Source organism: Eublepharis macularius, chromosome 7 (assembly GCF_028583425.1).
Source record: "Eublepharis macularius isolate TG4126 chromosome 7, MPM_Emac_v1.0, whole genome shotgun sequence".
NCBI classification, from domain to species: Eukaryota; Metazoa; Chordata; class Lepidosauria; order Squamata; family Eublepharidae; genus Eublepharis; species Eublepharis macularius.
In genome coordinates, this window is record NC_072796.1 from 119,814,721 (window position 1) to 119,841,755 (window position 27,035).

Consider the following 27,035-nt stretch of genomic DNA (forward strand, 5'->3'; position numbering starts at 1 on the left):
ATACCCAACTCTATATCTCGTTATCCAGGTCCCCACAGGATGCAGTAGAAATCTTAGATCACTGCCTGACAGCCATGGTGAAATGGTTGAAAAACAATAAATTGAAATTGAACCCAGACAAGACTGAAGTGATGCTTGTTGGGGAGGCAGAGATCTTGAAGGACATTGTACTCCCCATTTTTGATGCAGTTTGTCTGGCCCTTGCAGACTCAGTTAAGAGCGTAGGGGTTATACTGGATCCAGCATTATTACTAGAAAAACAAGTTAAGGCAGCGGCAAAAAAAATGCTTTCTACAACCTCACTCTAGCCTGGAAGATGGCTTCTTATTTTGACATGGCTGACCTGGCTGCTTGGATCCATGCTATGGTGGTAACATCAAGGCTTGTCTATTGCAATGCGCTATACATAGGTTTCCCATCTAAGTTAACTAGGAGGCTCCAATTAGTGCAAAATGCTGCAGCTCAACTGTTATCAGGAGCAAGCAGAAGCATGAACATCACTCCCATCCTAAAGTCACTCCATTGGCTACACATCAGTTACCATGCTCAGTTCAAGGTTTTAGTGATTACATACAAAGTTCTTCATGGCTTTGGTCCAGCATACCTACAGGACTGCCTCCCTCCCTATGTTCCTCCACGGCAGCTTCGCTCATCTGAACAGTGTCTCCTGCCAGTGCCAGGCTGTGCATGTATACAGGCTTTCTCTGTGGTGGCCCCTGTCCTGTGAAATTATCTGCCTGAGGAAGACAGTAGAGCCCCCCACTCTCCTGGCTTTTTGTAAACAATGCAAAACCAAACTATTCAAAAAGGCTTTTTACTCAAATGGGAGGGCTGTATTGTAGGGAGGGGGGTCTCAGATGCCTTCGCTAATGAGTTAGGGACCATAGACTTCATCACTATATTCCCTTACACGTTATCTGTTGCTTTAAATATGTACTTCTATGTACCACCTGTGCTCCATGTTGCCTAATGTTAGTCCTAGAACTGATTACGTTCTGCTTCAGTATTTTTTCTACTCTGTATTGGATTCTTGCTAATACTATGTCTTTAAAACTTGTATCTATTTATCCTATAGCATTGTTTATGGAAATGTCCTTGATACTGTATTGAAATGTACTTGATACTGATTATACTAATCTCATACTGTGTGATCTGCCTTAAGTCTCAGTGAGAAGGGCAGACTATAAATGACATAAATAAATAAATAAGTAAATAATGAAGTCTGTAATTTAGCTGGATAGAATGTATTTTTGTCTTCTAGAATAAGCTATATGTAGTATCGGTAACGATGATACAGGGATAATATAAGAAATATAGATAAGTTTAATGGCATTATACCAGTTCTGTGGCTAAAACAACCTGTAGAATCGTAAGGCATCTGAATCCCCCCCACTCCACTCATAAACAAAGCAAAATCAGACCACCCACAGACAAGGGAGAGTTCTCAACAACACTAAAAACTAAAATAACAGCCTGATGAGGACTAATTGTGTTCCAAGTGCACAAAATGACCAGGGCAGTTGAGTCAATTAAGGTAAAGAGAAAGGAATATCACACTGTCCAAATACATGTATATATATCTGAGCTTGCAAAACTTCAAATATAGATATCTTGGGAGAGTTCCACATTGCCTCCCCTCTCCCCATTCATTAAGGCCTTTCTAACATATAAGATTTGTTATTGAAGATGAATGTAAAGATGGGGAACAAATAATTGATATATGGACTGATACATCCATTAACCCATTAATGAGTTAGTTGCTCAGTTCAATAGATTTTTAACTCTCAAAACCTTTAAGGGGCCTTATGTCCTTTCCCCCTTTTTCAATTGTAGATGCTACTCTCATACAATGAAATAAACCATTATAGGCATTCCATAGTTCAGTGCCACCAAGGCTGGAAGGGCGGGAGGGAGGGAACTTCCGGTCATATGAAGATGGATAGTTGCCAACACTCATTAAAGAAACACAAATAATCTTTTGAAACACTAGTGCCTGCTCCTCCCCCAATTCTGAGTATATCATCTATCGATTATTCAGTAATGTATTAATTGTTGTTTTTATGACTTTATATGTTTTTAAGTTCCAGTTTTAACTGTTTTAATGATGTGTGTTGGTTGATTGTAATGGTTTTATGATGTGGTTTTAGTTTGCATGTTTTAATTTGTTAGCTGCCTGGGGGGTCCTCATGAGAGTGAAGACAGGACAGGAAGGAGGGACAACAATCTGAAGTTCCACAAGATCCAGGGTCAGATTTAGAAATAAGAGAATGCTTCAGCTGAATGTACTACCAGACCTGGTCTGAAGGCTGAATCCATCTATCAAAGGTCTCAAACATGTCATCATGTCTGATTAGTTGTCATAATATCCTTCACCCTCCATAATATCACTCCCTCTCATATATATATATATCTTCCCTTTATTTTGATCTTACAGATATTCTTCTGGAGTATCTGTCTAAGGATCAAAGCTCAGTTGATTACCCCTCTCATCCTAGGCCAGAGTAGTGGCTTTAATCTCAGTGTCATAAAAGGCTTCTCAAATGATGGAGCCCAAGACTGCCCACAGCTGAGTCACTTCCAAATGACCTCACTCATGAGTTCTCCAACAGGATACAAAAGCCCATACCTGACACAACTGAGCAGGAAGAATACATGGTACTGGCGTATGTAGGAAAATTAACCCTCCTAGGCTCCATGAATATGTTTATATCACTTAACGATCACATCATATATATTTTTGGTACCATATACATTTTCTAAATAGGTATTTAATTCAACAGCAAAAAATTAAGGGAAAAATAAATTCCCCATCAATTATAAGGTCTCAGTAGAACATAAGAACCGTGCATAAAAAAGCTGCAACCTAGTGGAGTTGCAAACAATATCATTATTAAGATGCTGTGTTTTACAATTTTATTCACCATTTAATGTACAGCATTTGGACCTCAGTTTTCTAAAATGTGTTAAATATATTCTGAGTTTCCATTTTTAAGGGAATTCCTTTCTGATATTTCACTTGAGATCACAGCCTTGTTACTGGTGACTAGAGCTCTGCTACAAACAGGTACATCATCATACCTAGTTGATAAGTCATATTGTTAGAGGCCACCACTTGGACAATGGTTATTCTTCTAGTTTGCAAAGAGATGCGCTGGTGGATCAAATGTGTGTTGAACTGCAAAGGTAGGGTGACTTGATCATTCCTGAGCAAGTATTTCCTTTTATCAGTCTCCGCCCTGCATAGCAGCTATTGTTTTCACATTTTCAAATAGCCACCCTTATGCACATTTACTCCAGTCTAAGATTTACTGCAGTCCACTGAAATCAATGAGCTTAGACTGGAGTGACTCTGCATATGATTGGACTGCTGTTTCCTCATTGATAGGGCTGAAAATAACCTTTTGCATAAGGGTGCAAAACTCCTGGAATTATGACCCCATACACCCTACGCCCGTAACCTATCCTCTCTCTCTCTCATCAGCAAAATATTATTATGTTATTATGTCATTATGTCATTATTATTATTATATTATTATTAATTATTATTATTATTATCTATAGATATATAGATACACAGATATATAGATATATAGATGTTAGAGGCAGGCACGAACCAAAATATGAATTGAAGTTTATCATGAACCAAGCGGTTCATGGTTCACAAATCAGCAGTTTGTGGGAGTTCATTTCTCACAAACTATGACAAATTTTAGCCCAGTTGGTTCAGTTTGTATTTCAGTTTGTCACTGCAGACAGCCTGGTGCTGATCAGTTTCCTAGTCAATGGGGTGGGGGGGTGGGGATGGTTTCTCTGCAGACCTTCTGCTGACCTGGAAGTGATGTTTACACAAACTGAACAAATTGGTTCACAAACCAGGGCAAGTTTGTGAAAGTTCGTGGTTCGTAGTTCATGAAACGCAATGAACCAGTAACCACATGGTTGGAATTTTCTCTGTTCGTGCCCATCTCTAATAGATATAGATATAGATATAGATATAGATATAGATATAGATATAGATATAGATATAGATGGTCAGCAAAATATTATCCAAAAAATCACCCCATGCCAACCTGCCTTTCCTTGGTGCAACACTAAACTGTGTAATGAACTGTTTAGTAATTTATTGTAAACCACGTCTAGCCTACAAGAACATAAGAAGAGCTCTGCTGAACCACATCAGTGGACCAACTAACCTTGCATCTGTTTCACACAGTGGCTAACTACTTGTCCTAGAGGGGCTGACAAACAAAGAACAGGAATCAAGGCCTTCCCCTGATGTTGCCTCCTAGAAATTTGAAACTATATCACATCTCTCCATTTTTATTCCCACTTCAACCATTTATATGTATAATCATCTAAAAACTTTAACCTGTTTTGTATCAGATACACATCGACACTTCCCCCATCATATACATATGAGCTTTTTGATACACAAACATAGTATACAGAAGAAGCCCACACAAACACACCAATACCATCTTTCACTTTTATAAGCACAGACTCCTCTCCTTCTCCTCTCCCTCTCTCAGGAGAATTTTTTTGGAGATGATAGGGTGGACTCAGTCATTTGATATTGCACTTGTGTTGTGCTATACAAATCATTTGCATCTGGCTTGTCTTGTTCACATAGGAAAATCCAGTTGTAGATGATAAGCTCTCATTTCAAGCCCTGCTCTCTGCGGCCCCCATATTCAGACAGGAAGTGAATGTATGGTTGCTAGCTTCCATGTGGGGAGTTCAAGTGGTCTCTAGACTACAGTGATCAGTTGCCATTAAGGAAGGGTGGATGCTATGGCCATACACCCTTGCTGAGCTCCCTACCCTTACTAAGCCCACCACAAATATCCAGGAATTTCCCAAACAGGAATTAGCAAAACGACAGGCGGCTAGAGACAAGGCTTTCAATGGTACCACCACACTTTCCCACTTGATGCTCACCTGTCACATATTCTACTGTCTTTTAGGTGCTATGCCAAAATATTTTTTGACCCAAGCTTTTAAACTTCTAGCTTAAAACTTGTTATGGTCTGTTTCTAGCCTGAGGAATTTAATGGATATTTTTAGGCTGCTCAGTGATGATTTATTTTAATGGCTTGTTTCTAGTATTGATTGTATTTGGGTTTTATTAATTATTTCACTGTATTTTCATTGTATTGTTTTTACTTGTGAGCAGGTATCTGGAGAGGAAGCATATATTTTTTTCTAAATAAAATGCAGCACAATTGCTGTACAATTTCCACCAAAATGTGTGTGCAATCTCAGTGATTCAGTGGAGTAACCTTACATTTTAAGGCCTACTGCCTACTCTGTAATCCAAGGACACCCTTGTAGTGCCTATAGGCACTTTGAAATTTATAAAAAGGGTAGTGAGAACTACCACAGAGCTGAGATCAACCACAAAATGGCTGTGACAAGGTGAGGCCAATAACAATACATTGGGAGGTTTCCATGCCAGGGGGGCTGCTTTGCAGCTGCTAGGCTCATCTGAACAAGGCCTTCTGCAGGAGCCACCCTGCAGAAAGGCTAAATCAACAGCTGCCCATATATACACATTTTCTTTGGTGCCCCCTACCTTATGAGACAGCCTGCCTGAACAGGTCAGAAAAGCTCCCATTCTCGTGGCTTTCCACAAACTGTGCAAAACTAAATTATTCAGGAAGACTTTCTCACACAGGTAATAGGGCTGTGCTATAAGGAAATGTTTCAAAGGAATAGGGACTGTGGACTAGAGATGCCATTCTGCCACTGGGGACAAGGGATCCCTGCTCCCACCCTCCAACCCTTGCAGCTACTCACCTGGCCAGTGAGGCTGGAAAGGTGAGGGGAACGCCACCCTGAGCATGCTTCCGGAACAGCATGATGACATCACCTCCTGAGAGTGCTCCTGCACTTCTCAGCAGGCTGATTTGGGGTACAAAGAGGCCGAATTGGGCCTGTCTGGGGCCCTAATTGGCCCGCTGAGAAGCGCTTGAGCACTTCCATTATTCTGTGATGATGTCACTTCCCGGAAGTGATTCACATAGGTGTGCAAGGTAAACCCGGAGATGCCGGAAAGGTAAGGGGACCTGGCATCCCTACTGTGTACTATACTACTGTATACTGCCATTTATTACTGCAGGTCAAATTCCTTATATTTTGTTTCAACATTGTTTCAGCTCTATATCAGATTTCTGCTTTTCAGATTTCTGCAACCTATACCCTATTGTATTGTCGAAGGCTTTCACGGCCGGAGAACAATGGTTGTTGTGGGTTTTCCGGGCTGTATTGCCGTGGTCTTAGCATTGTAGTTCCTGGTGTTTCGCCGGCAGCTGTGGCTGGCATCTTCAGAGGTGTAGCACCAAAAGACAGATCTCTCAGTGTCACAGTCACTGTGTCACTGTGACACTGAGAGATCTGTCTTTTGGTGCTACACCTCTGAAGATGCCAGCCACAGCTGCCGGCGAAACGTCAGGAACTACAATGCCAAGACCACGGCAATACAGCCCGGAAAACCCACAACAACTATACCCTATTGTATTGTTTATCTAATGTCCCAGCTGTTGATCATATTGAATTGCACTGTAATCTGCCTTGACTCTCATTGAGAAAGACGGACGATGATAGATAGATAGATAGATAGATAGATAGATAGATAGATAGATAGATAGATAGATAGATAGATAGATAGATAGATAGATAGATAGATAGATAGATAGATAGATAGATAGATAGATAGATAGATAGATAGATAGATAGATAGATAGATAGATAGATAGATAGATGATAAGTGGCATTTCAAGCAGATGCGAATGCATTAGACGTCTCCAGGGCTCATCTGAGACTTGTCAGATGCTTCCTAGTCAGTCAACAACAGCTTTTATTAATGTTCACTAATTTAAAAAAAAATAAGGAAAGAATGGCATCCTGAGGATGCATTCACACATCCTCAGAAAAATGAATGCAGGAGAATGGAAAATGCAGCAGAACAGATTTCTACTTTTGCTGTGCTTTCTCCATAATTCTTTGCCATAGTCCCAATTAAACAAGGAATGTTACACTTCCCAGGGTGATACTTGTACTCCCTGCATCCTTGCAATTTACAGCTCCGCTCATTGAGCCACTGTTATCAATTCCCCCTCTGTAACATTATAATCAGCTCTATACTAACTGTTTTCATAGAATAAAAAGGAAATCACAGTAACTCTTGATAGAGAACAGGAAACAGCGGGGCATACATGGGTGAATGCCCATAGGTCAACACTTACCAACCCTCTGTACTGCAGAAATGTATCACTAGCCATTCATAAAATAAAATAAAATGCTATTATTGCTCAACAGACAGTTTAGTGGGACTCGGTGAACGACACTGTATGAAACAACTTATTTGCAAGATAACCATATTTTAAATATATTATTATGTTAAAATGTGGCATTTTTCTTCAGTTTTAATGAGTACAAAATGTTATAAGAAAAGAACCTTTAAGAATAATGAAAAATTCTAAAATTATACATCACAAAGCGGCCAAATAATAAAGCTTGATTTGACATGCGCTCTCTCTCTCTCTCTATATATATACATATAACTTAATTTGCAGTTTTGAATGACTATCCTGACTCTTATTTAAATTTAAGGAACACTAATGAGCAACTTCAGAAGGGGAAAAACAATTTGTTGCCTAGGCTATGAGGGGGGAGCCACTTATTTTGGGGTCAAACTGAAATTGTAAAGAAAATCAAGAATTTTGCTCCACTCGGTTGTCAACAAAACTTATGTTCTAAATATTGCCACTTTATTGCCTTTTCAAATAAAAACCTGCTGAAAGCTGTAATAAACATGCTGAGGATTATTTTGTTATAGTTCAATACAGAATTTATTTAAAAATGAAAATATGTATCCAACATTTATAACACCATCTCAAACTCAGTATATGTATACTATACTAAATGAAGATGCATACTTGTGATATCTTTTATATCTAAGATCTGTTAGAAAGTTTGCAAACTGAGTGGCATACTTCTTTGTGACTTGTTAATTGTTTTTTTTAACCTAAAAACATTACAGTGCAACCCCAATAAGAGTTTTTCCAGTCTAAGCCCATTGATTTCAATGGGCTTTGACCGGAATAACTCTGTTTAGGATTGCATTGTTAGTCTGTAGGGGCAAAAATACAGTCAATGCCACCATCAAAACTATGTTCAGATCCATTTAATTCAATTAGAGTTGTTTTTTTTTTACCATCATCTAATGATACACGCATCTAAACAGGCAGATATGGGTACAATGGCAACTATATTTTGTTAATCTCATTTAAATTCCATGGCAACTAATTTGTCCCATTGGTTTAAACACATTTAAGAATTACTCCCCCAACCTTCACATGGATTTACGAGTGCCAGTTTGGTGCAGTGGTTAAGAGCGCAGGACTCTAATCTGGAGAACCGGGTTTGATTCCCCACTCCTCCACTTGAAGCCAGCTGGGTGACCTTCGGTGAGTCACGGGCCGGCTTCTGGGAGCTCACTCAGCCCCACCCACCTCACAGGGTGTTTTGTTGTGGGGATAACAATAACATACTTTGTAAACTGCTCTGAGTGGGTGTTAAGTCATCCTGAAGGGTGGTATATAAATCAAATGTTGTTGTTATGACCATGTAATTTTTTTTTAACTTTCTTTTCTAAAACTGCATAATAGAAACATTAGCACAGAACATTGGACTAGAATGTTCACTGTTAGGCAACCTAAATTTATACTGAAATTGATTAATTTGACTTTAGTAAAAGGCTAGATGCACTATCAGCAAGTTACAGACAAAAAGGACCCTATGCTTTCTCTCATCCATTCTTCTCCCCTCATTTGCCCTCCCACCTGGACCTCCTTCCTGCCTGTCCTCTTGCCAGCCCAAGTTTCCCCTATGTTTTGTATTCATGATTTCAATCACAGGCATCCATGTTAAAGGTATATATTCTTTTGTAGCTTCCTAACCTCTGTAAGGTTCAGCAGCCGGTCAGGAAAAATAGAGGACCACCTCTTAGCCGGACAGTTCATTAAGGTAGCTGAAGAAATAGTACATTTATTGCTCTTTAATTATGAACAAGTGCCCATTTTATTTGTATAACTTTGCATTGCAAATGTATTGAATGTTATCAAGATGGACTCCAAGTCCAGTGTTGCTTATCTTTGTAATATCTTTAGAGACCAATTGTTTTATTTAGAAGACAATCACATATTAAAGTTAGAAAGATTAATTTGTCTCCCTGACTGTCACCTTTAGGGTTACCAGCCTCCAGGTAGTAGCTGGAGATCCCCTGGAATTACAGCTGGTCTCCAGGCCACAGAGATCAGTTCACCTGGAGAAAATGGCTACTTTGGGGGATGGACTCTATGGAATTATGCCATGCCAAGGTCCTTTCCCTCCCCAAACCCCTCTTTCTCCAGATTTCTCCAGGTTTCATCCCCTAGATCTCCAGGAATTTCCCAACTTGGAGCTGGCAACCCTAGTCACCTTCTCTATAAAAAGTTTCATATCTGGGGCTAGCCAGGTGTTCTGCTGGTGTCTTCCAATCAGAGAACATTTTAGGAGAGATACTTCACTGCATCTGCATCTGCATCTGTTCCTGAGGACTGGAAGGTAGCTAATGTTGTCCCCATCTTTAAAAAAGGTTCCAGGGGAGATCCGGGAAATTACAGGCCAGTCAGCCTGACGTCAATACCGGGTAAGTTGGTGGAAACTATTATCAAAAATAAAATTAGTGGGCACATTGATGACCAAAAGCTGATGAGGAAAACTCAGCATGGGTTCTGTAAGGGAAGATCTTGTCTCACCAATCTGTTAGAGTTCTTTGAGGGAGTGAACAAACAAGTGGACAAGGGAGACCCGATAGATATTGTTTATCTTGACTTCCAGAAAGCTTTTGACAAAGTTCCTCATCAAAGGCTCCTAAGTAAGCTCAGTAGCTATGGGATAAAGGGCCAAGTCCTCTTGTGGATCGAAAACTGGCTAATTAATAGGAAACAGAGAGTGAGCATAAACGGGCACTTCTCACAGTGGAGGGTGGTGAGCAGTGGGGTGCCACAGGGGTCGGTATTGGGTCCAATGCTTTTTAACTTGTTTATTAATGATTTGGAATTGGGATTAAGCAGTGAAGTGGCTAAATTTGCAGATGACACGAAATTGTTCAGGGTGGTGAAAGCCAGAGAGGATTGTGAGGCACTCCAAAGGGATCTGTCGAGGCTAGAAGAGTGGGCATCCATGTGGCAAATGAGGTTCAATGTAGCCAAGTGCAAAGTAATGCACATTGGAACCAAAAATCCAAAATATAAATACAAGTTGATGGGGTCTGAACTGGCGGAGACTGACCAAGAGAGAGATCTTGGAGTCATGATAGATAACTCACTAAAAACGTCAGCACAGTGTGCGACTGCCATAAAAAAAGCTAATGCTATGCTAGGGGTTATTAGGAAAGGGATTGAAAACAAATCAGCCGGTATCATAATGCCTCTGTATAAATCGATGGTGAGGCCTCATTTGGAGTACTGTGTACAGTTCTGGTCGCCACACCTTAAAAAAGATATCATAGCACTGGAAAAAGTACAGAGAAGGGCAACTAAAATGATTAAAGGGTTGGAACACTTTCCCTATGAGGAAAGATTGAGGCGCTTGGGGCTCTTTAGCCTGGAGAAAAGACGACTGAGGGGAGACATGATAGAGGTTTACAAGATAATGCACGGGTTAGAGAAGGTCGAGAAAGATGTGTTTTTCTCCCTTTCTCACAATACAAGAACTCGTGGGCACTCTATGAAATTATTGAGCAGTCGGGTTAGAACAGATAGAAGAAAATACTACTTTACACAAAGGGTGATAAACACATGGAATTCGTTGCCACAGGAGGTGGTGGCAGCTACAAGCATTGCCAGCTTCAAGAGGGGACTGGACAAATATATGGAGCAGAGGTCCATCAGTGGCTATTAGCCACAGGAGATAGATGGTATTCTCTTTGTGGGGAGGTGGTGCTCTGTTGTCTTGGTGCTGGAAGGAAGGCAGTGGGAGGGCTTCTGGTGTCCTGGCCTCACTGACAGTCCTTTAGATGGCACTGGATTTCTAGCCACTGTGTGTGACAGAATGTTGGACTGGATGGGCCACTGGCCTGATCCAACATGGCTTTGCTTATGTTCTTATGTTCTTATGTTCACTGGAGTAGGGTTTTTTTTTCCTTCAAAACTTTATGTAGCATTGTTACTATCAGCTAAAACCTGATTTGCCTTAAATTCACAGTTAGCTAAGTTTGAGAAATGTTAGGAGTCTTGATTTTAATTATATGCACTTTCCCCTCTGTAATCGTAGGATTAATTAGCATCTGTATCTACCTATCTACTTCTTGCCTAATAAAAAGTTATGCTTTATTTTAAATAAAATTATTAACTCAAAGAAGTTTGTTCTGCTGGCAAAAGATCAGATACCCAGGCCCCAATATTTCATTGTGCTGTAAGAGATAAGTCTCTCTCAGGGCCAAGCTACACATGACGAATGACACTTGAACGGCAAGTGGATTGAGTGGAGGGCAAGTGAACAGGGAGAAATACACTTGCTGTTCAAGTGTCATTCGTCATGTGTAGCTTGGCCCTCAGAGAGTTTTCCTTACACAGACCCAATAGGAATTTTGCGGATGTTTAAGCCAATGAGGAAAATTCTCATAAAGCTGAGTGGTGCAGAGACCTTTAAATTGCATGCAAATTAGGGCTCTGTACCTTTCACTCTTTTCTGCCCCCCTTTTGTCAGCTCTCATTCCCCCTTTGTGTCCCTTCCATGGTGTCTTGTTTCCTCCATCTTCTCTCTGTGTCTAATCCCCACCTACACTCATCTTCTTTTGTTTGTGGCACCAAGGATAGGGAAAGTGAAATATGAGCAAAGAGAGGGGAGAAAAGAGTGAACAGGGAGGGAGAAATAAGAAAACAGATGGCTACAGCTTGGATAGTGTTTTGTGTTAAATATGAAGAATGGTTTACTGTCCTTTCCCAAACATCAGGTGCTGGTTATGTAGCCTGGTATTTGGGAGAGTGTACAAACCTGTTATCCATATTCCACCGCACACTGTAGGCATGGCATGGGTCTTCCACTGGGAAGGAAGTCAAGCTTTGGAGGCAGGGCAAGGGGTGGCCACGATGTTGCATCAGGTGTCATGTCCAGGCAAAAATCCAAACATGATGTTGGATGTCAGCCAACAATCTGGAAACTCTATGGCTTTACTACAGAGTTTTCAGAGTGCATCCCAATGCACAGATGTCAGGTCTGGGGCTTTTTACCTGGATGTAACATTGGCATCTAATGCATTGTCATTTACACTCCCCCCCCACACACTGTTCTCCCACTGGTCCCAGAGGAAAGGGTGGGTGGAAGAGATCAGTAGTGGGAGAAGGTCTGCTCGAAGAGGGCAAATGGCATCAAGATCTCACAATGTGTTTGTTCCCTTTGGAGCTTAGACATCAAAGCACTTGGGCTTCTGTTACTGCAATGCCAGCAAGTGCAGAGGGTTCCCCCCCACTTTACCACCCCGTCTTCAACTTTCAGATTTTTCTGCAAACTTGGGGCTTCCCCTGAATTTGTAGAAATTAGCTTGTACCTCAGATGATCTAATTGTGCAAATGTTTGAATCTATATAATGGCTATAGCTATGAGACACATAGAAGCTATAATATTAGATACTAAACAAAACAAATTATAAGAACTGCACATGTAACGCATGGTCATGTGGCCACCTGTTTGTTTGTTTGTTTGTTTGTTTGTTTGTTTGTTTGTTTGTTTGTTTGTTTGTTCGTTCGTTCGTTCGTTCGTTCGTTCGTTCGTTCGTTCGTTCGTTCGTTCGTTCGTTCGTTCGTTCGTTCGTTCGTTCGTTCGTTCGTTCGTTAAATCCAGACTGGCTCATGATAAAGCAATCACCCAAGCAGACCACCAGAAGTACAAAATGTGATTCAGGTCATGCCCACTCAATCCAATATGAGGGGGGCTTTTTTGCTAAAATATATGCATATCTGAGGAAATAAGCTGAGATGCACAAAAGCTCATACTAAACAGGAAATGTTGTCAATCTTTAAGGTGCCACTGGACTTTTGTTTTATTTTACTGCAATAGGCCCATTATGGGATAATAATTTCATCCATAATTACTTAAGAAAGAAAATAAATTATTGCTAATATTACTCAGGAAACATGCAAACTGGCGCACAAAAAAATAAACTCAGGAACTAAAATCAATTACAGAATTCGGCATGCAGAACAAAAGAAAGTGAACATGTACAAGACAGAAATCCCTAAAACAGCTTTAAAAACATTGTATACAAATATCATAAACTAGTCACAGAAAATCAATACAATAAACTACAACCACAATTTCACTTGGTGCAGTTATGTTTAGCTATAGGATCACAGTCATTATAAGGGAACATCATCTACAAATAAATGCACTATTTTTCTCAGATACTGTTAAAAGATGAAGCCTATGGAAATCAGCAAAAATGAAAGTGTCTACACAATATTCAATTATTTTCAGACTATATTGCATTCCCTATACTGTTTAACCCAAGGAATGGTTCTTTTTGCACTATGTTTACAACGGTCTAACAAATAATAATGCCTTATAATTTCATCTAACCAATCACACACACACACACACACACATATGTGTGTGTGTGTGTGTGTATATGAGACAGTAAAAATCCTCAAAAACGTACTGCTGACTGTTCAGCAGTACATTAAAAAGAAGCAGAAATGCCATGCTACATGAGCAGAAAGTGTTATGCTTTGCAAGGAATTTATTATCTGCACTGTTTAGAGATGTGGATGCATCCCGCTTCCAATAAAATACAACAATTCTTTATAATATTATTTTAAGCTTTTCAGAGATGGACAATAAATGAAAACTTAACTGAGATTTAGGGGATTCTCTCAGTCATGAACAATCCAGAAGTCAATCTATTTTTTAAAAAACTTCAAGCAAAAAGAAGAGATCAAAGAGAAAAGATTTGTCTAATTACCTTCTGAGATTTTGGGGGACTGATTATGTTTCTCAGCCTTCCCTGAAGCACCTGTCTTGCAAAGAATCCTGGATAAATTCCAGGTTGGTCTTAAAAATGTATAACCTTTTGAATAACCAAAAATGTCAGCTTATGGAGGAGATGGATGGGCTAGTCAGTTTTCTCTTAAGTGAAGGTAGAGCCATGAGAGCAGAGCAAAGCCACATGCTTTGTTTTTTATATTTTGGTGAGTGCTGAACAGTGCTTCAGATTTCCAGTAATCTTCATCAATACTTCTTGTAAACATACTCCCTGTTGTTTAAATATTCTTCTTGTTCATGTCTCATAGAATTTTACTGATATCACGACTAGGAATGACCTCAAAATCTTTGTGCATTAGATCCTATATCACAGTCTCCTCCAATTTACATCTTACTAGCATGAAACCCAACTAAGTAGAATTCAGTAGATCTTTTGAGGTTGCCTCACTCATTTTTTTAATAAGTGTATGTCTATATAGATGTATGGGGGGTGTAGGGATCCCAGGTCTCCCTGTGGGAGCGTAGGATCCCCAACTCCTACTAGAGATGGGCAAGAACCAGAAAAAAATGAACCATGGGGTTCGTGGTTCATCACGTTTCACGAACCTGCTCCAGTTCACGAACCTGTTCGTTTTGGTTCATGAAAACATCACTTCCAGGTCAGCAAATCACCACTTCTGGATCAGCAGAAGGTTACTTCTGGGTCAGCATAAGGTCTGCAGAAAGCCCAGCCCCCGTTGCCTAGGAAACTGATTGATTGGCACCAGGCTGTCTGCAGTGATGAACCAAAAAACGAACCAAATGAACCGCTTTAAAGTTTGTGGCAGTTCGTCAGAAATGGGCTCTGATGAACTGCTGGTTCACAAACCACGAACCAGCCTGGTTCATGATTAACTTTGGTTCATATTTCGGTTTGTGCTCATCTCTAACTCCTACCCTCCGGCCTCCACCACAACTCACTTAACTGGTAGCAGAAAAGGCAGGGAAACAGGCCTCCCAGGTGTGCTCTCGGGACAGTGCAATGACATCACTCCTGGGAGTGACATTATTGCACGATCCCAGAACCGCTCCTGTGTTCCACAGTGGGCCCCAAATGGGCGGAATCGGGCCTGTTTGGGGCCCATGTCGGCCTGCTGCGAATCATGGTAGCACTCCCGGACCCTGTGTGATGATGTCACTTCCCAGAATACACTAAGAATGGTACATGCCAGGTGCCCCCTCTCACAAAGAGGGTAAGGAGACCTGGCAACCCTATGTGTGTGAGAGATGAAGTTCCATGAATGTGCAATGACTGTGCAATTCCACAAACAATAAATATATTCCAATGACTTCTTAAAGTTCTACACTTTCCCCATGATTCTGACTGTGCATTGTGCAGCTGTGGAACCTATTTTTCCCCTACCAGATGTCTACTTGTAGACAAACTGAGCATCTTAATAAAGTCATTGGTGCACATTCCCCATGATCTCTGAAATACAGAATGCCACACCCAATGGGATCAGTTTTTTCTACTTGAACTTGGCAGACATGACACCTTGGTTAAAGTGTTTTTTTCTCCCTTTTTGTGATCCACTTTGAGTCTCAGCAAGAAAGACTGACTAGAAATGAAGTAACTAAATAAATAAAATCTCAGGATTGTCAAAATATATATTCAAAGCACTTTAAAAAAAACCTAGGAAGATATAAAGGAAAAAAGGAGTCTATAGTAGGAAATGTTACTGAGTACTGAGTGAAAGAAAACAAAATTCAAACGAACACAATTGAAGCAGAACACAAGGGTTAATCAGAGAATGGAACACACTAAGAACAGAACTGAAAGTATCTGCACACCTTTAGCTGTGATACTATATTTCACATGAGCTGTTTCCACACACGTTGAATAATGCTCTTTCAATGCACTTTAGCAATCCTTTGGAAGTGGATTTTTTGTTTCACACACGAAAACTCAATTCCAAATGATCACTAAAGAGCATTGAAAATGCATTATCAAAAGTGTGGAAGTAGCCAATGTTGCAGATACTAACATGGTTTACTAAAGCTGGCTGAATTAAGTTGCAACATGGTAAATGAAGCTGAGAACAATCAGGGGAAAGAAGGAAAATAGTGCTGAAAAGCAGGATCTGGAGGGGAAGAGAGAGACTGACATCAAACAGTAAAAACAAATGTTAATGCTCAATGAACTGAATATATTTTATTTGGTAATTTATTCTGCAGCATCAAACATAATGCACAAATCCTGTGTACGTAGCCTGCTTTAATATCAAATATTTTAACAACATAATAATTGATGGTACTTTCTCTGTTTGCGAGGGGAAGTCTATTTTTGAAAGGATGTCCTTTCCTCATGTTGCATGAGAAGAGCTTGTTGGTTTCTTGAACAAAAGACAAAAATGAGAAATAAGGCAGAACAGGCAAGAAGGTATGTAACTCTTGTTGGTTGTCATCCGTCTTTGGGAAATGTAAGGCTATCACATTTGTCATACTTCAACTAGACCAGTAGTCCATTTAATCCTATTTTGTCTCTGTGCAAGGTTATACACATGTAATTATCAAGAATCTTGCTCATAGGGTGCAAGTGTCTTGCTAATCCTATCAATTTGTTTTTGATTTATTATTCGGAACATGAATGTCTTTCATCTGCTTTTACAAATTTACTGTTTCCAGAGAAGACTAAAACATAATAGTAACGTGTTCTAACATCATTTTATGTATTCCTGGAAAATGGTAGCTGTATGCATTGAGGAATGATGTCGTATAGTAAACACAGTCAAGCTTGAAAGCTGACCCATGGAGCTAACTGGGTGATCTTGAGTTAGTCTCTTTTCTTATCTTTCTTATCTTAACGAAGATGTGGTTTGTCAGTCCATGAGTCCAGACATCCTGGTGCCGATCTATCAATTCCCTAGGCAAAAGAGGGGATGTCCGCAGACCTTCTGCAGCTTTTAAAAACTTGATAGGCAGGATTCGGTTTCGTTTTCCCGGCCATGTCGGATGTTCCTCTCCGCAGGTCCGGGGGGAACTGTCTGAGCAGCCTGACCGGGCAGTTGACCCGCGAGGGTTAACCCCCAGGACTCCCAGTGAGGGAGCCTGGATCCGGGGCGCCGTGGGAAGAACCCCCTGGAAGTAATGCAGGGGGTAAATTGCCCGCTTGCTCCAAAGGAGGCCGGCAGACTTGTGCAGCACCACGTGTGCTGCCGGGCCATGGAGAACGGCAATAAGCAGATTTAAGGTGAAGACCTGTAAGTAAGCGAATCCCTTCTGATTTTTAAGCGTATGCGAAGGATCGGTGGGAATTGAAGCTAAAAAGGCGCAGACTTCTTCCCCTGCACCGAGTTTCGGAACTTAGTTGGTGCCTCCCCCCCCCCTAAGATGGCGACGAGAAAGCAGAGCCCAGCAATGAGTAAATCGGTGATGGCGACGTTACAGGGGAAGGGGGAAACTTTGGAAGAGTTGGTGAGACGAGCAGTTTTCGATGCTGTGCAGCCCTTTGTAGCGAAACTGAATGAAATGGGGCAAAAGGTTGATTCATTGGAGAGCGAGGTGAAAGCCATTAAAGAAACAGCGACCGGAGCAGAGCAGTCTGCGCACGAGAACGCAGTACTCATGAAAGCAACAAGTAAGGAAGTGAAGCTTTTGGAGAATCAAATAATAGGATTACAAGTGGACCGCGCCCAAACGGTATTGCGTCTTCAAAATGTAAAAGAAGAGCAAAGTGAAAATTTAAAAGATTTGGTGTCTGGACTTTTGGCGCCATTCGCAAAGGCAACTAAAGAAGAGATAAAAAACGATATTTTGGAAGTCCGGCGGACATCTTCAAAGTATGCAATGAAGCGGCAGCTGCCTCACGAGATTATTATTGACTTTTCATCTAAGAAGACTCGGGACACCATCTTAGACAATTCGTATAATGTGGACTTGGATTATTTGGGCAATAAGGTTAAAATATTGAAGGATGTTCCATTTTTGGCTCGTAAAAGAAGATTCAAGTATAAAGGACTTGTGGCTTTCTTGAGGAAATGTGATATAAAATATAAATGGCTGTTTCCAGAAGGCGTCTGGTTCAGATATAAAGATCAAACTTACAAGATCACATCGGACGCGCAGCTGATGGACTTTTTGTTCAACCATCAGGAGTTTCAGCAGGAAGAAAGTTCGAAGTCTGAAGGGGAAAGTGGGGGGGAGGAAAGAGCGGGCGCAGCTGCTCCAGCTGCACAGAGAGAATTGAAACCGAGACGCAAGGGGGGGGGGAAGAAGTCCTGATCCTGAATATAATCTGTATTGTATAAGACCTACCAATCTGATAGCATATTAGAAAGTTAACTTTTAAGAAAAATTGCAGCATGAAGGGAATACAAGACATGTAGTGTAGTGTTTGTTGTTTGTATGTTGAAAATTAAAAGAAAAAAAAAGCTTGATAGGCAGCTCTGGCTGCCAACCAGAGAGCTCCGCTTCTTCTTTATGCAAGCAAGGAGCAAAAATTAATTCCCTACAGAGGGGATGAACGTTCTGCGGCCATGGGAACACCAATCTTAGCCCTCAAAACTGCCAGCCAGAGATCTCTCTTTCTTCTCTATGCGAGCAAGGAGCAAGAATTAGTTCCCTAGGCAACAGAGGGAATGGATGTTCTGCAGCTATGGGAACACCTATCTTAGCCCTCAAAACCTTGATAGGCAGCTCTGGCTGCCAACCAGAGAGCTCCCATTCTTATCTATGTGAGCAAAGAGCAAGAATTAATTCCCATGGCAACGGCTGGAAAGGTGTCTGTGTGGTGAGCGAGGGGGCTCAACCTCCACCTTTTTCTGTTTGATTTTGCTTCACTGCAACTTTTTGGTGCTGCAAGCCAATGCAATTGGCAATGCAATTGGTATCTACTGGAAGTTTCCTGGGGGTGGCTGCTTTGGGAGTTTGTAACTTGGACGTCCAAAATGCAATCTTGACCAAAATAGGAGGGTGGCTGGAGAAGAGGCTGCTGAAGATTCTCTGAGAGTTTGGGCTCTCTGGGTGCATAGGGGGTGACTCTGAGAGTGACCAATCCCTGCAGCAGCTCTCCTTCCAGCAAGAGTACCTTTTAAAGGAGTACCTTTTAAAGGAGAGTACTTTAAAAAGGAGAGTACCTTTTTAAAAATGTTGCAGAGATTTAAATTGGAGGATAGGGGTACCTTTTGGGGGGGCTATAAAATAGCCCCCCGAAGTCCAATCTTCCTGAAACTTGGGTGGTCATGAGAGGAGGGTTAGAAGAGGGTCCTCAGCAACTTTGGAATTATTAGGTAAGAAAATGCCCCTCCCAGGCCCCCAGATATCTGGGAACATCATTTCCCATTGGAAACAATGGCCAAATCTTACCTAATAATTCCAAAGCAGTTTAAAGTTTTTTTTAAAAAAATTGGGTTTTCCAATTTTTTTCCAAGACTTGTTTTGAGGTGCACACCCCTAGTCAGGAGGAAACAATAGGCTTCCCAATTATCACTGGCATGTAGCCATTGAGGTCGATATCCCCAAAGTAGAAAATCTGTCGAATAATTAAGATGATGGAGAACTTGAAGAAATAAAATAGAATTATCCAAATAGAACCAGTGTAATAGAATCCTGAACTCATGTACAGCCAAAAAACAGAGCGGAAATTTGTATACTGTACTGTAAACTGTGTGCATAAAAATGTGGGTATGATCAAGATCCCTGAGTCCAATGAGCAGAATCCTAAAAGTCCATATCCAACACCCTTTCTCTCTTCCCTTTTCTATTTCCAACCCAGTTAAGTATTCTAACATTCTAAAGTTGACACAATATTTTTCTAAGATGCAGTAGTTAAAACAGAGTTCCAGAGCAGAAAATATCAGAAAGCATTTGCACACCAGAATTACTAGAGGGAGATTTCGCCTTGCCTGGCAGCAGCATAGCTACTTGAGCCGGGAGCCAGCATTTGCAGCCCCGCTCAGAGGAAGGTGACAGGCATCCGGGGCTTTGGCCAGGGGTGGAGCCAAGAGCCTTATGCAGGTGGCTCCGCTTTTCCCAACCACAGTTGCTTCGTGCACTCGGCCCACCCACCTCACCCTGTTTGAGTGCAGGATTAGCCAGCTGCTGTGTTGAGATGAGCCAGGTAGGAATTTTTTACTCTTTTCCCTGATTGGATTTTAGAAAGTTTTTTTTTTTTACTACCTTGCACTAATGGCAGTATTTTCAGGTATTGTATGGGTGGTGCTGTTTGGTTAGGTCACTGGCAGGAGAGTTTTGTGAATAGGGAATGGGCCATTGAGCACCCAGTGGTGCTTCCCCATGGGTGGGGAACAGGGTCTGCCATCAGTGCGGTATGATTGTGACAGCTACCATAACATGGGCAGACACCTGCCAGGATCCCCAGGGACAAGGCCTTCCCTCATGCTGTACGGCTGGGGCGTTACGTGCTTGATGGGGGATCCATTTGCCTGGTTGGCCAAATTGCAGCCATTCCAAGGATGACCTACACCTGGAGCTTTGGGGCTCACCCAGGCAGGTCAAGGTGGAGATCTGGGATCGATCCTGTGGCTTGACCTGTACTGCTTAGTTGGCCCTTGCCGTGGTTTATGTTTAATGGTCGTTTTAATAAATGGCCCTTTAGTTCCAAGCCTGTCTCTGTCTCTTCATTCTGGCTGGGGTTGCAATATAGGCTCCAACGTGACAAGAATCATTCTTAATTCTAATTGAACAATATATATGGAGTCTGAAGCTGATTATGGAACTGATTTCTGGTACACCTTACTTCTAAGTTTGCTTGCTTTAGGAATATAGAGGGGTTCCTAAATAGGTTATGCTGGTAAATCTAGAAGTGACATAATTGTGTCAATGTGACATTCTAGGATTTACCAGAAACTCCACGGTTTTTACCAATCCTGGAGCATTAAATCATAGAATCATAGAGTTGGAAGGGGCCATACAGACCATCTAGTCCAACCCCCTGCCCAGTGCAGGATCAGCCTAAAGCATCTCTGACAAATATTCATTCAGCCTCTTCTTGAAAACTGCCAGTGAGGGGGAGCTCACTACCTCCCTAGGCAGCTGATTCCACTTTTGAACTACTCTGACCATGAAAAAGTTCTTCCTAATATCCATCCGGTACCTTTGTGCATATAATTTAAGCCCATTGTTTTGCGTCCTACCCTCTGCTGCCAACTGGAACAGCTCCCCGCCCTCCTCCAAATGACAGCCTTTCAAATACTTAAAGAGAGCAATCATGTCCCCCCTCAATCTCCTCTTCTCCAAACTAAACATTCCCAAGGCCCTCAGCCTTTCCTCATAGGGCTCAGTCTCCAGACCCCTGATCATCCTCGTCGCTCTCCTCTGCACCCTCTCAATTTTGTTCACATCCTTTTTGAAGTGAGGCCTCCAGAACTGCACACAATACTCCAGGTGTGGCCTGACCAAGGCAGTATAGAGAGGGGCTATGACCTCCTGCGATTTTGATGCTATGGGCCCTTTAATGCCCCTTTAAATTAATGCTATGGACCCTTTAATGCCCCTTTAAATTAATGCAATGAAATCATTTTGGGCTTCACCTGGGAAGTGACATCACGCTGTCATACCAATTGTGATTTTCATATTTTTTTTCACTGCCACCCTATCAAGTGGCAGTAGGAGTCCGGGCCTGCTGCTGGGAAGTTTCCCCACTATAGCATGAGCCCTACTTACTACAAAGTAAACACTTATAATTCAATATAAGTAAATGTTTTCAGGAATTATTTTTATAAGCTACAAACAAGACTATGCCGCATGTTGTCTGGCAAAAATTTTCAGTAAGAAAAATTTCTTCAATTATGATGAACGATTGACTTCAATTTAGATATCAGAGTTTTTACTTTGTTTTTAAAAGTCCTTAATTTTAGATAATGCCAGTTAAATTTAAGGTACAATAGACTTCCTTCTTTAGTATTCTTGAATACAGTTCGTGAAATACTCATTAGAATAAAGGTGGGTGTAAGTTTGAAAATAGCACTAGGTTTGTTGTTTGTGCTTTGCTTTGCTTCATCTTAGGTTTGGCCTGGTTGTTTGGTGGGCAATGGGCAACAGTGAGTCTTAAAACAGCCAACATGTTGTAGATTTCTGATACTACCATATTCACTTCTAGTATATGATTTCAAACACTGCAGACCACAGTATCATGCAATCTCTTTTTTCCAAATGTACAATGTCATATTACAAAGTTTCTAATAAAGCTTAAATTTGCCTCTTGTTTTTCCTCAATGTTGCTTGATTTATTTAGTATTATGAGTTTAGATCATGCATGAATCATCAACCTGAATCTCCCAAATCACAACAAAGATTTAAGGCCACTTCTCCCAGTTCATCTATAACTGCCATATGGAGAAAGTCTTATGTGGTGACTCATTGATTCATATGCTTGTTTCATGTTAACCTGCTTGCATACAACTTTGATCCATAAATGGTTTGTTTCTGTAATGTGGTGGTGAACATTCTTGGAGTTTGCTTGAAGGCAAACCATGAAGTGGGGGGACTGATCTATGTGGGATGCTGATATAAATAAAATGCTTTGCTCTTGGGAGCAGCTGCCACATGGAGACAGATTTAATTGGCCTCTACCTGGCAGCCGCACCACTGAAACATGCCATGGAAAAACAGTGTGATTTCCTGTTCTTTCCAAAGATACTTCACTAACTGCAGTATGCAGGAGAAAGCCTCACTAGACTAAGCCTTATGATCACACAGCCTGAAAATTCTCTAATACTCCAGCTATTTGTAACAGCAAACTTCCCATTCCCTCCATTTTATAGACCCTGGACACAGGCGTCCTCATATTCCATTTTAATTTCTTACTGAAATCTTTCCAGCCTTTCACTTTATGAAATCAGAAAAAAAAAGTTAGTGTGTAGGTGACACATCTGTGGCTGTAGACTAAATGGGCACAAGTAAAATAACATCCAATACCTCTATGAGTAACAACTGCAAGCTCTTTAGTTCTTTCTATCTGTTCAGCATTTCTTGGCCGTCTTCTTGTATTGTGGGTATTTGCTGATTGAAGGGAGAACGACTCCTTGGAAGTGGCGAGTTCCAGATCAGATTTGCTGAGATTCACAGCTTGCACTCGCTGCTCTTCGGATATTCTAGGGCTGGTGACAGCAGTAACACTGGATACAGTAACATCAGCAGATGTGCTAGCAACAGTAAAATCACCAGCAGTAGCCGCAATATCCTCCTCTAACTCACCAGTGGAGGCAGTTTGGGTCAAAGTGGAAGAAGAACCTGTGGGACACACAGTAGCACTGGATGCTAACTTTTTTCTTTGGAATTGTGATTTTTTTTCTGCTCAATTTAATTAGATAATATTCCCCTCTGATTACCACCATTAAAGACAACTGACTTGGCAAGAGGCAACTCAATTGTAGTTTATTTAAAAATAATATCTGCATTTACACATTAGTAAACATCACAAAGCACAGATAAATAGAAAAGGTCACTAAAAATAACACAATCCAACATTTTTGGGAACTACCAGTAGGTCAGCAACAAATTGGCCTTTATCACTCACTGTCATGCTCATTTGAGGATGCTATTTTTGCAGAAAAGCCATGGATAGTATGACAAATTAAAACAGAAGTTTCATGAACTGTAAACAAGCTCTAGCTTTGGAAGAGGGCGTTTTTCTTAGAAATTCTTCTTTGCTTAAGGGCAAAACATTATTTTAGAAATAATTATTGGATGCAAAGATAATATGCATTAAGTCATATTAGGATCCCTCCTTGGGCAGGGGGAAGGATCATATCCTAAGGACTCCATTTTATGAAGAAACTGCTTTTGTTATGCAACTAGCTACAGGCTACGAACCAGTACCAAGGAGCAGTTTTAATGAAATAGTTCTCATTCTCAATTTCATTGGACTAACGAAGCATTTTTATGTATATGATGCATAAACCTTTCTTCACTGGCTTTTTAAAGAATTGTTTCCAAAAACATGAATCAGCTTTGGAAAAAAAAATACAATTTCTAAAAGAATCATAAAAAATACAATGGAATAAGAAGAGATTTGTCAAGTATTTAGTCCTTCTTGAAGTGACTCTTGTGACTATATGTGAACAAAATCTTGATCCAATATATTGGGACTTTTATGTTGCTTGTCCCCTATCCCACCCCAGACACAATTTAATGTGCTTTTTAAAAGCTAAACTGGATTAACAGGGACATTTATTATTAGCATTTTTAATAGTGAAAGTAAAAAAAAATAAGATACAAATGATAGTTGGTTCGGAGGCTCTGGAACCTTTCTAGAAATTTCTGTATGAAGCAATTATATCTTGCTTTAAAAAATCCAACAGTGACACAGATCCATCAGACATCTAAAAAATGGTAAGGAGAGGGGGGGAAACCAGACTGGTGAATATTTAACCCTATTCTTGCCCCTTCTTCCCTTCAGTCTTGTCCCTCCACTCCCCACCCCCCAATCAACCATAGCAAACACCCAATTAGGAAAGTCAGTTGGGACATCAGACAGGAACACAGAGACAAAGTAGTAGGTGAGAAAAGAGTAAAGGACTTTCCCTCACGCATCTCGATTCTCTGCAAAGTATGTCCTTTAAGAGGTTTGGCAGATAAATGAGTTTCCAGACTTGAGTCTGCTCTAGAATGCGATGTTCAGCCCTGAATGTCCAGCTAATTGTATAAAGATTCTTTTTAGTGTTATGAGAGGATATCTTAGAAAGTTGAAAACAATAAATGCAACACACAGGATAAGCCAAGTGTGTAGTTAATTCCAAAGGCATAGCCATGTTAGTCTGTTGCAGTAAATAAGCAAGACTTTTGGCACCCCAAGGACTAATACATTTCTTGTGGCACAAGCTTTCCTGGGACAGACTGCACTTTGTCAGATGTGTCCTTAAATGGGCCTTGGCCAAGAATGCTTATACTACAATAAACTGGTGGATCTTGATGATGCTCTTTCTTAGTTGGTTTGTAGATAGTTGAATAGCTGGATTCAGATTTTGGTCCCTCCAAAAATAGCTCCATCACCACATGGTGAGAATTATAGGAAACTGGCTACTGGAAAGATCAAGATGTGTTCATCTTGATTCTTGAATACTACCATGCTTACCTCAAAAATCAATTTTATGAAAAATGCACAAGGTGGGATCTACCAAGATAAAAACAGTCCGCCAACTGCATGTTACCCGTCTCAGAGTATAGAAACAAATGACTGTCAAATATCTGTCTGACTGTTGTGTGGGCCAGAAAGGAATTGGCCATGTTAAGAGAAATTCTCTTAGGCTGTTTCCAGACAGCTTACCTGCCTCCGGAACGTTGTGCCATCTTGCGGGGAAAACGCAAAATATCGCGTTTTCTCACGCGAGTTTTGCGCAACGTCACACGACGTCACGCAAAACTCGCACGAGAAAACACGATATTTCGCGTTTTCCCCACAAGATGGCACAACGTTCCGGAGGCAGGTAAGCCGTCTGGAAACGGCCTTAATTTCGTTTTACCCCAGTGCTCCCTAAAACCCAACAATCCATTTATTTTGCTCTTCTTAGGAATTCTGAGGCTGGTTTTAATCTGCAAAATTTCAGAATTTTATTCTATAGATGCTCAGAGATAGGCTATGTCTTCCCAAGCCTTCCTGTCACCCCTGCAAGAGCACTGCCCTGTAGTTTGTAACACACACACACACACACCTGTAAGGGCTGAAGCTACAAAAGGGCACATAGAGGTGTAACAGAAAATCACAAAGAAGAATTAAAGAGAATTTAAAGAGAACAGGAGGGAAAAAACTGCAGCGTGAGTAGGAAAATATCACCTTGTAAAGAGAAACAAAAGGTCACCTATCCACATTAACAATGCAAACAATGGAAGTTCTGTTAGTGTGGATTGGTGACCCTTATTTTTTCTCTCATGCACACTCTAACATCTGTTTTGTTCACCAAGGAACAGTTGGCCTGAAGCCTGAATGTTCTTCTGCCTTGTCCTAAACAATGTCAAAGGTGCAGTATAATTAATTACACAACATGGGCATAAGTTAAGTTGCTCTAGACATATTTGGAATGTTTATAATGAACAATAGGGACCTTGACTTAACATCTGCTCCACAGTGAAACACTTCTCAACTTTGCAACAACACTTTGCCCTGACCTTGTCAAATGCAGCTTGGGTTTCTTGTTCAGGGACTGAGCCTCATGACCTTTCAGGAAAACAGCAAAATCACTTATTTTAATTTAAGTCATTCTGTCAGCTAGGTCCATAAAACTTGCTAATTCTCCAAGCAAAAGCACAGCATAAACGAACTATGAATGTTCATGATTTAGAACTAGTGCTGTGGTCATACACCATCATATGATAAGTCTTCTGAAGGGAGATTATCAGAACTTTCTACTTCTTTCAAAGCATCATAAAGAAGCATTAAAACAATGAGAACTCAATGTAAAAGTCATGTTGTTACACTGAAAGAGTAATACCTAGAAATTGTATATTAATTCCAAGTATTCAAAGTAATTCATATACATTACATTGGAACACAGAACAACTCTGCTAATTACGGGATTTCACGTCAAACATAAGATTTGAACGGGACTGTGTGCATGTGTGTGTGTGTATGTAAAGATCTGTGAGATTTCTGGTTAAGAGAGTAGGGCATAATATTTATGTTTCAAAGTTTGTTTGCTTTTTACAATTCTTTTGTTGAATCAAAGGAATAAACTTGTAGCATATGATGCTAGAAGACAGTGGCAGGCTTTTCCACAGGGACTACTGCTGTGTTTCCTCCATATTCTAGAATATGAGATAAAGACTGTGAAAATCACAAATGGAGGGTATTGCTTGGACTGTGTTTGTGCTATTGGTTCTTATCTCTGACCTGCCATAGACTGCTAATTCTGATCCCTTATCCATTAAGTGTAGCCTTCTGAAGGGCCAGGTCGTTCTACCTTCTGGATCTCTGCGCTATCAGACTATACCATTGGATCCACCAATTTGATCTAGCCTTGATCTTCAAAGATCTGTCCTATCAAAGGATCTGAATCTCAAGACACCAGTTGATC

General features: G+C 40.8%; 1 protein-coding gene across 3 annotated transcripts in view; it reads right to left on the minus strand.

Moving 5' to 3' along the window:
• CSMD3 (CUB and Sushi multiple domains 3) overlaps positions 1-27,035 on the minus strand; it is a 922,268-nt gene that overhangs the window by 483,937 nt on the left and 411,296 nt on the right. Inside the window, exon 7 of one of the 3 annotated variants that reach the window (XM_054984889.1) lies at positions 22,942-23,256. The exons of the other annotated variants lie outside the window; for them this stretch is intronic. Within the exon in view, the coding sequence (XP_054840864.1) occupies positions 22,942-23,256 (315 nt within the window). The remainder of the gene's footprint in view (positions 1-22,941; positions 23,257-27,035) is intronic. 3 annotated transcript variants of the gene reach the window in all.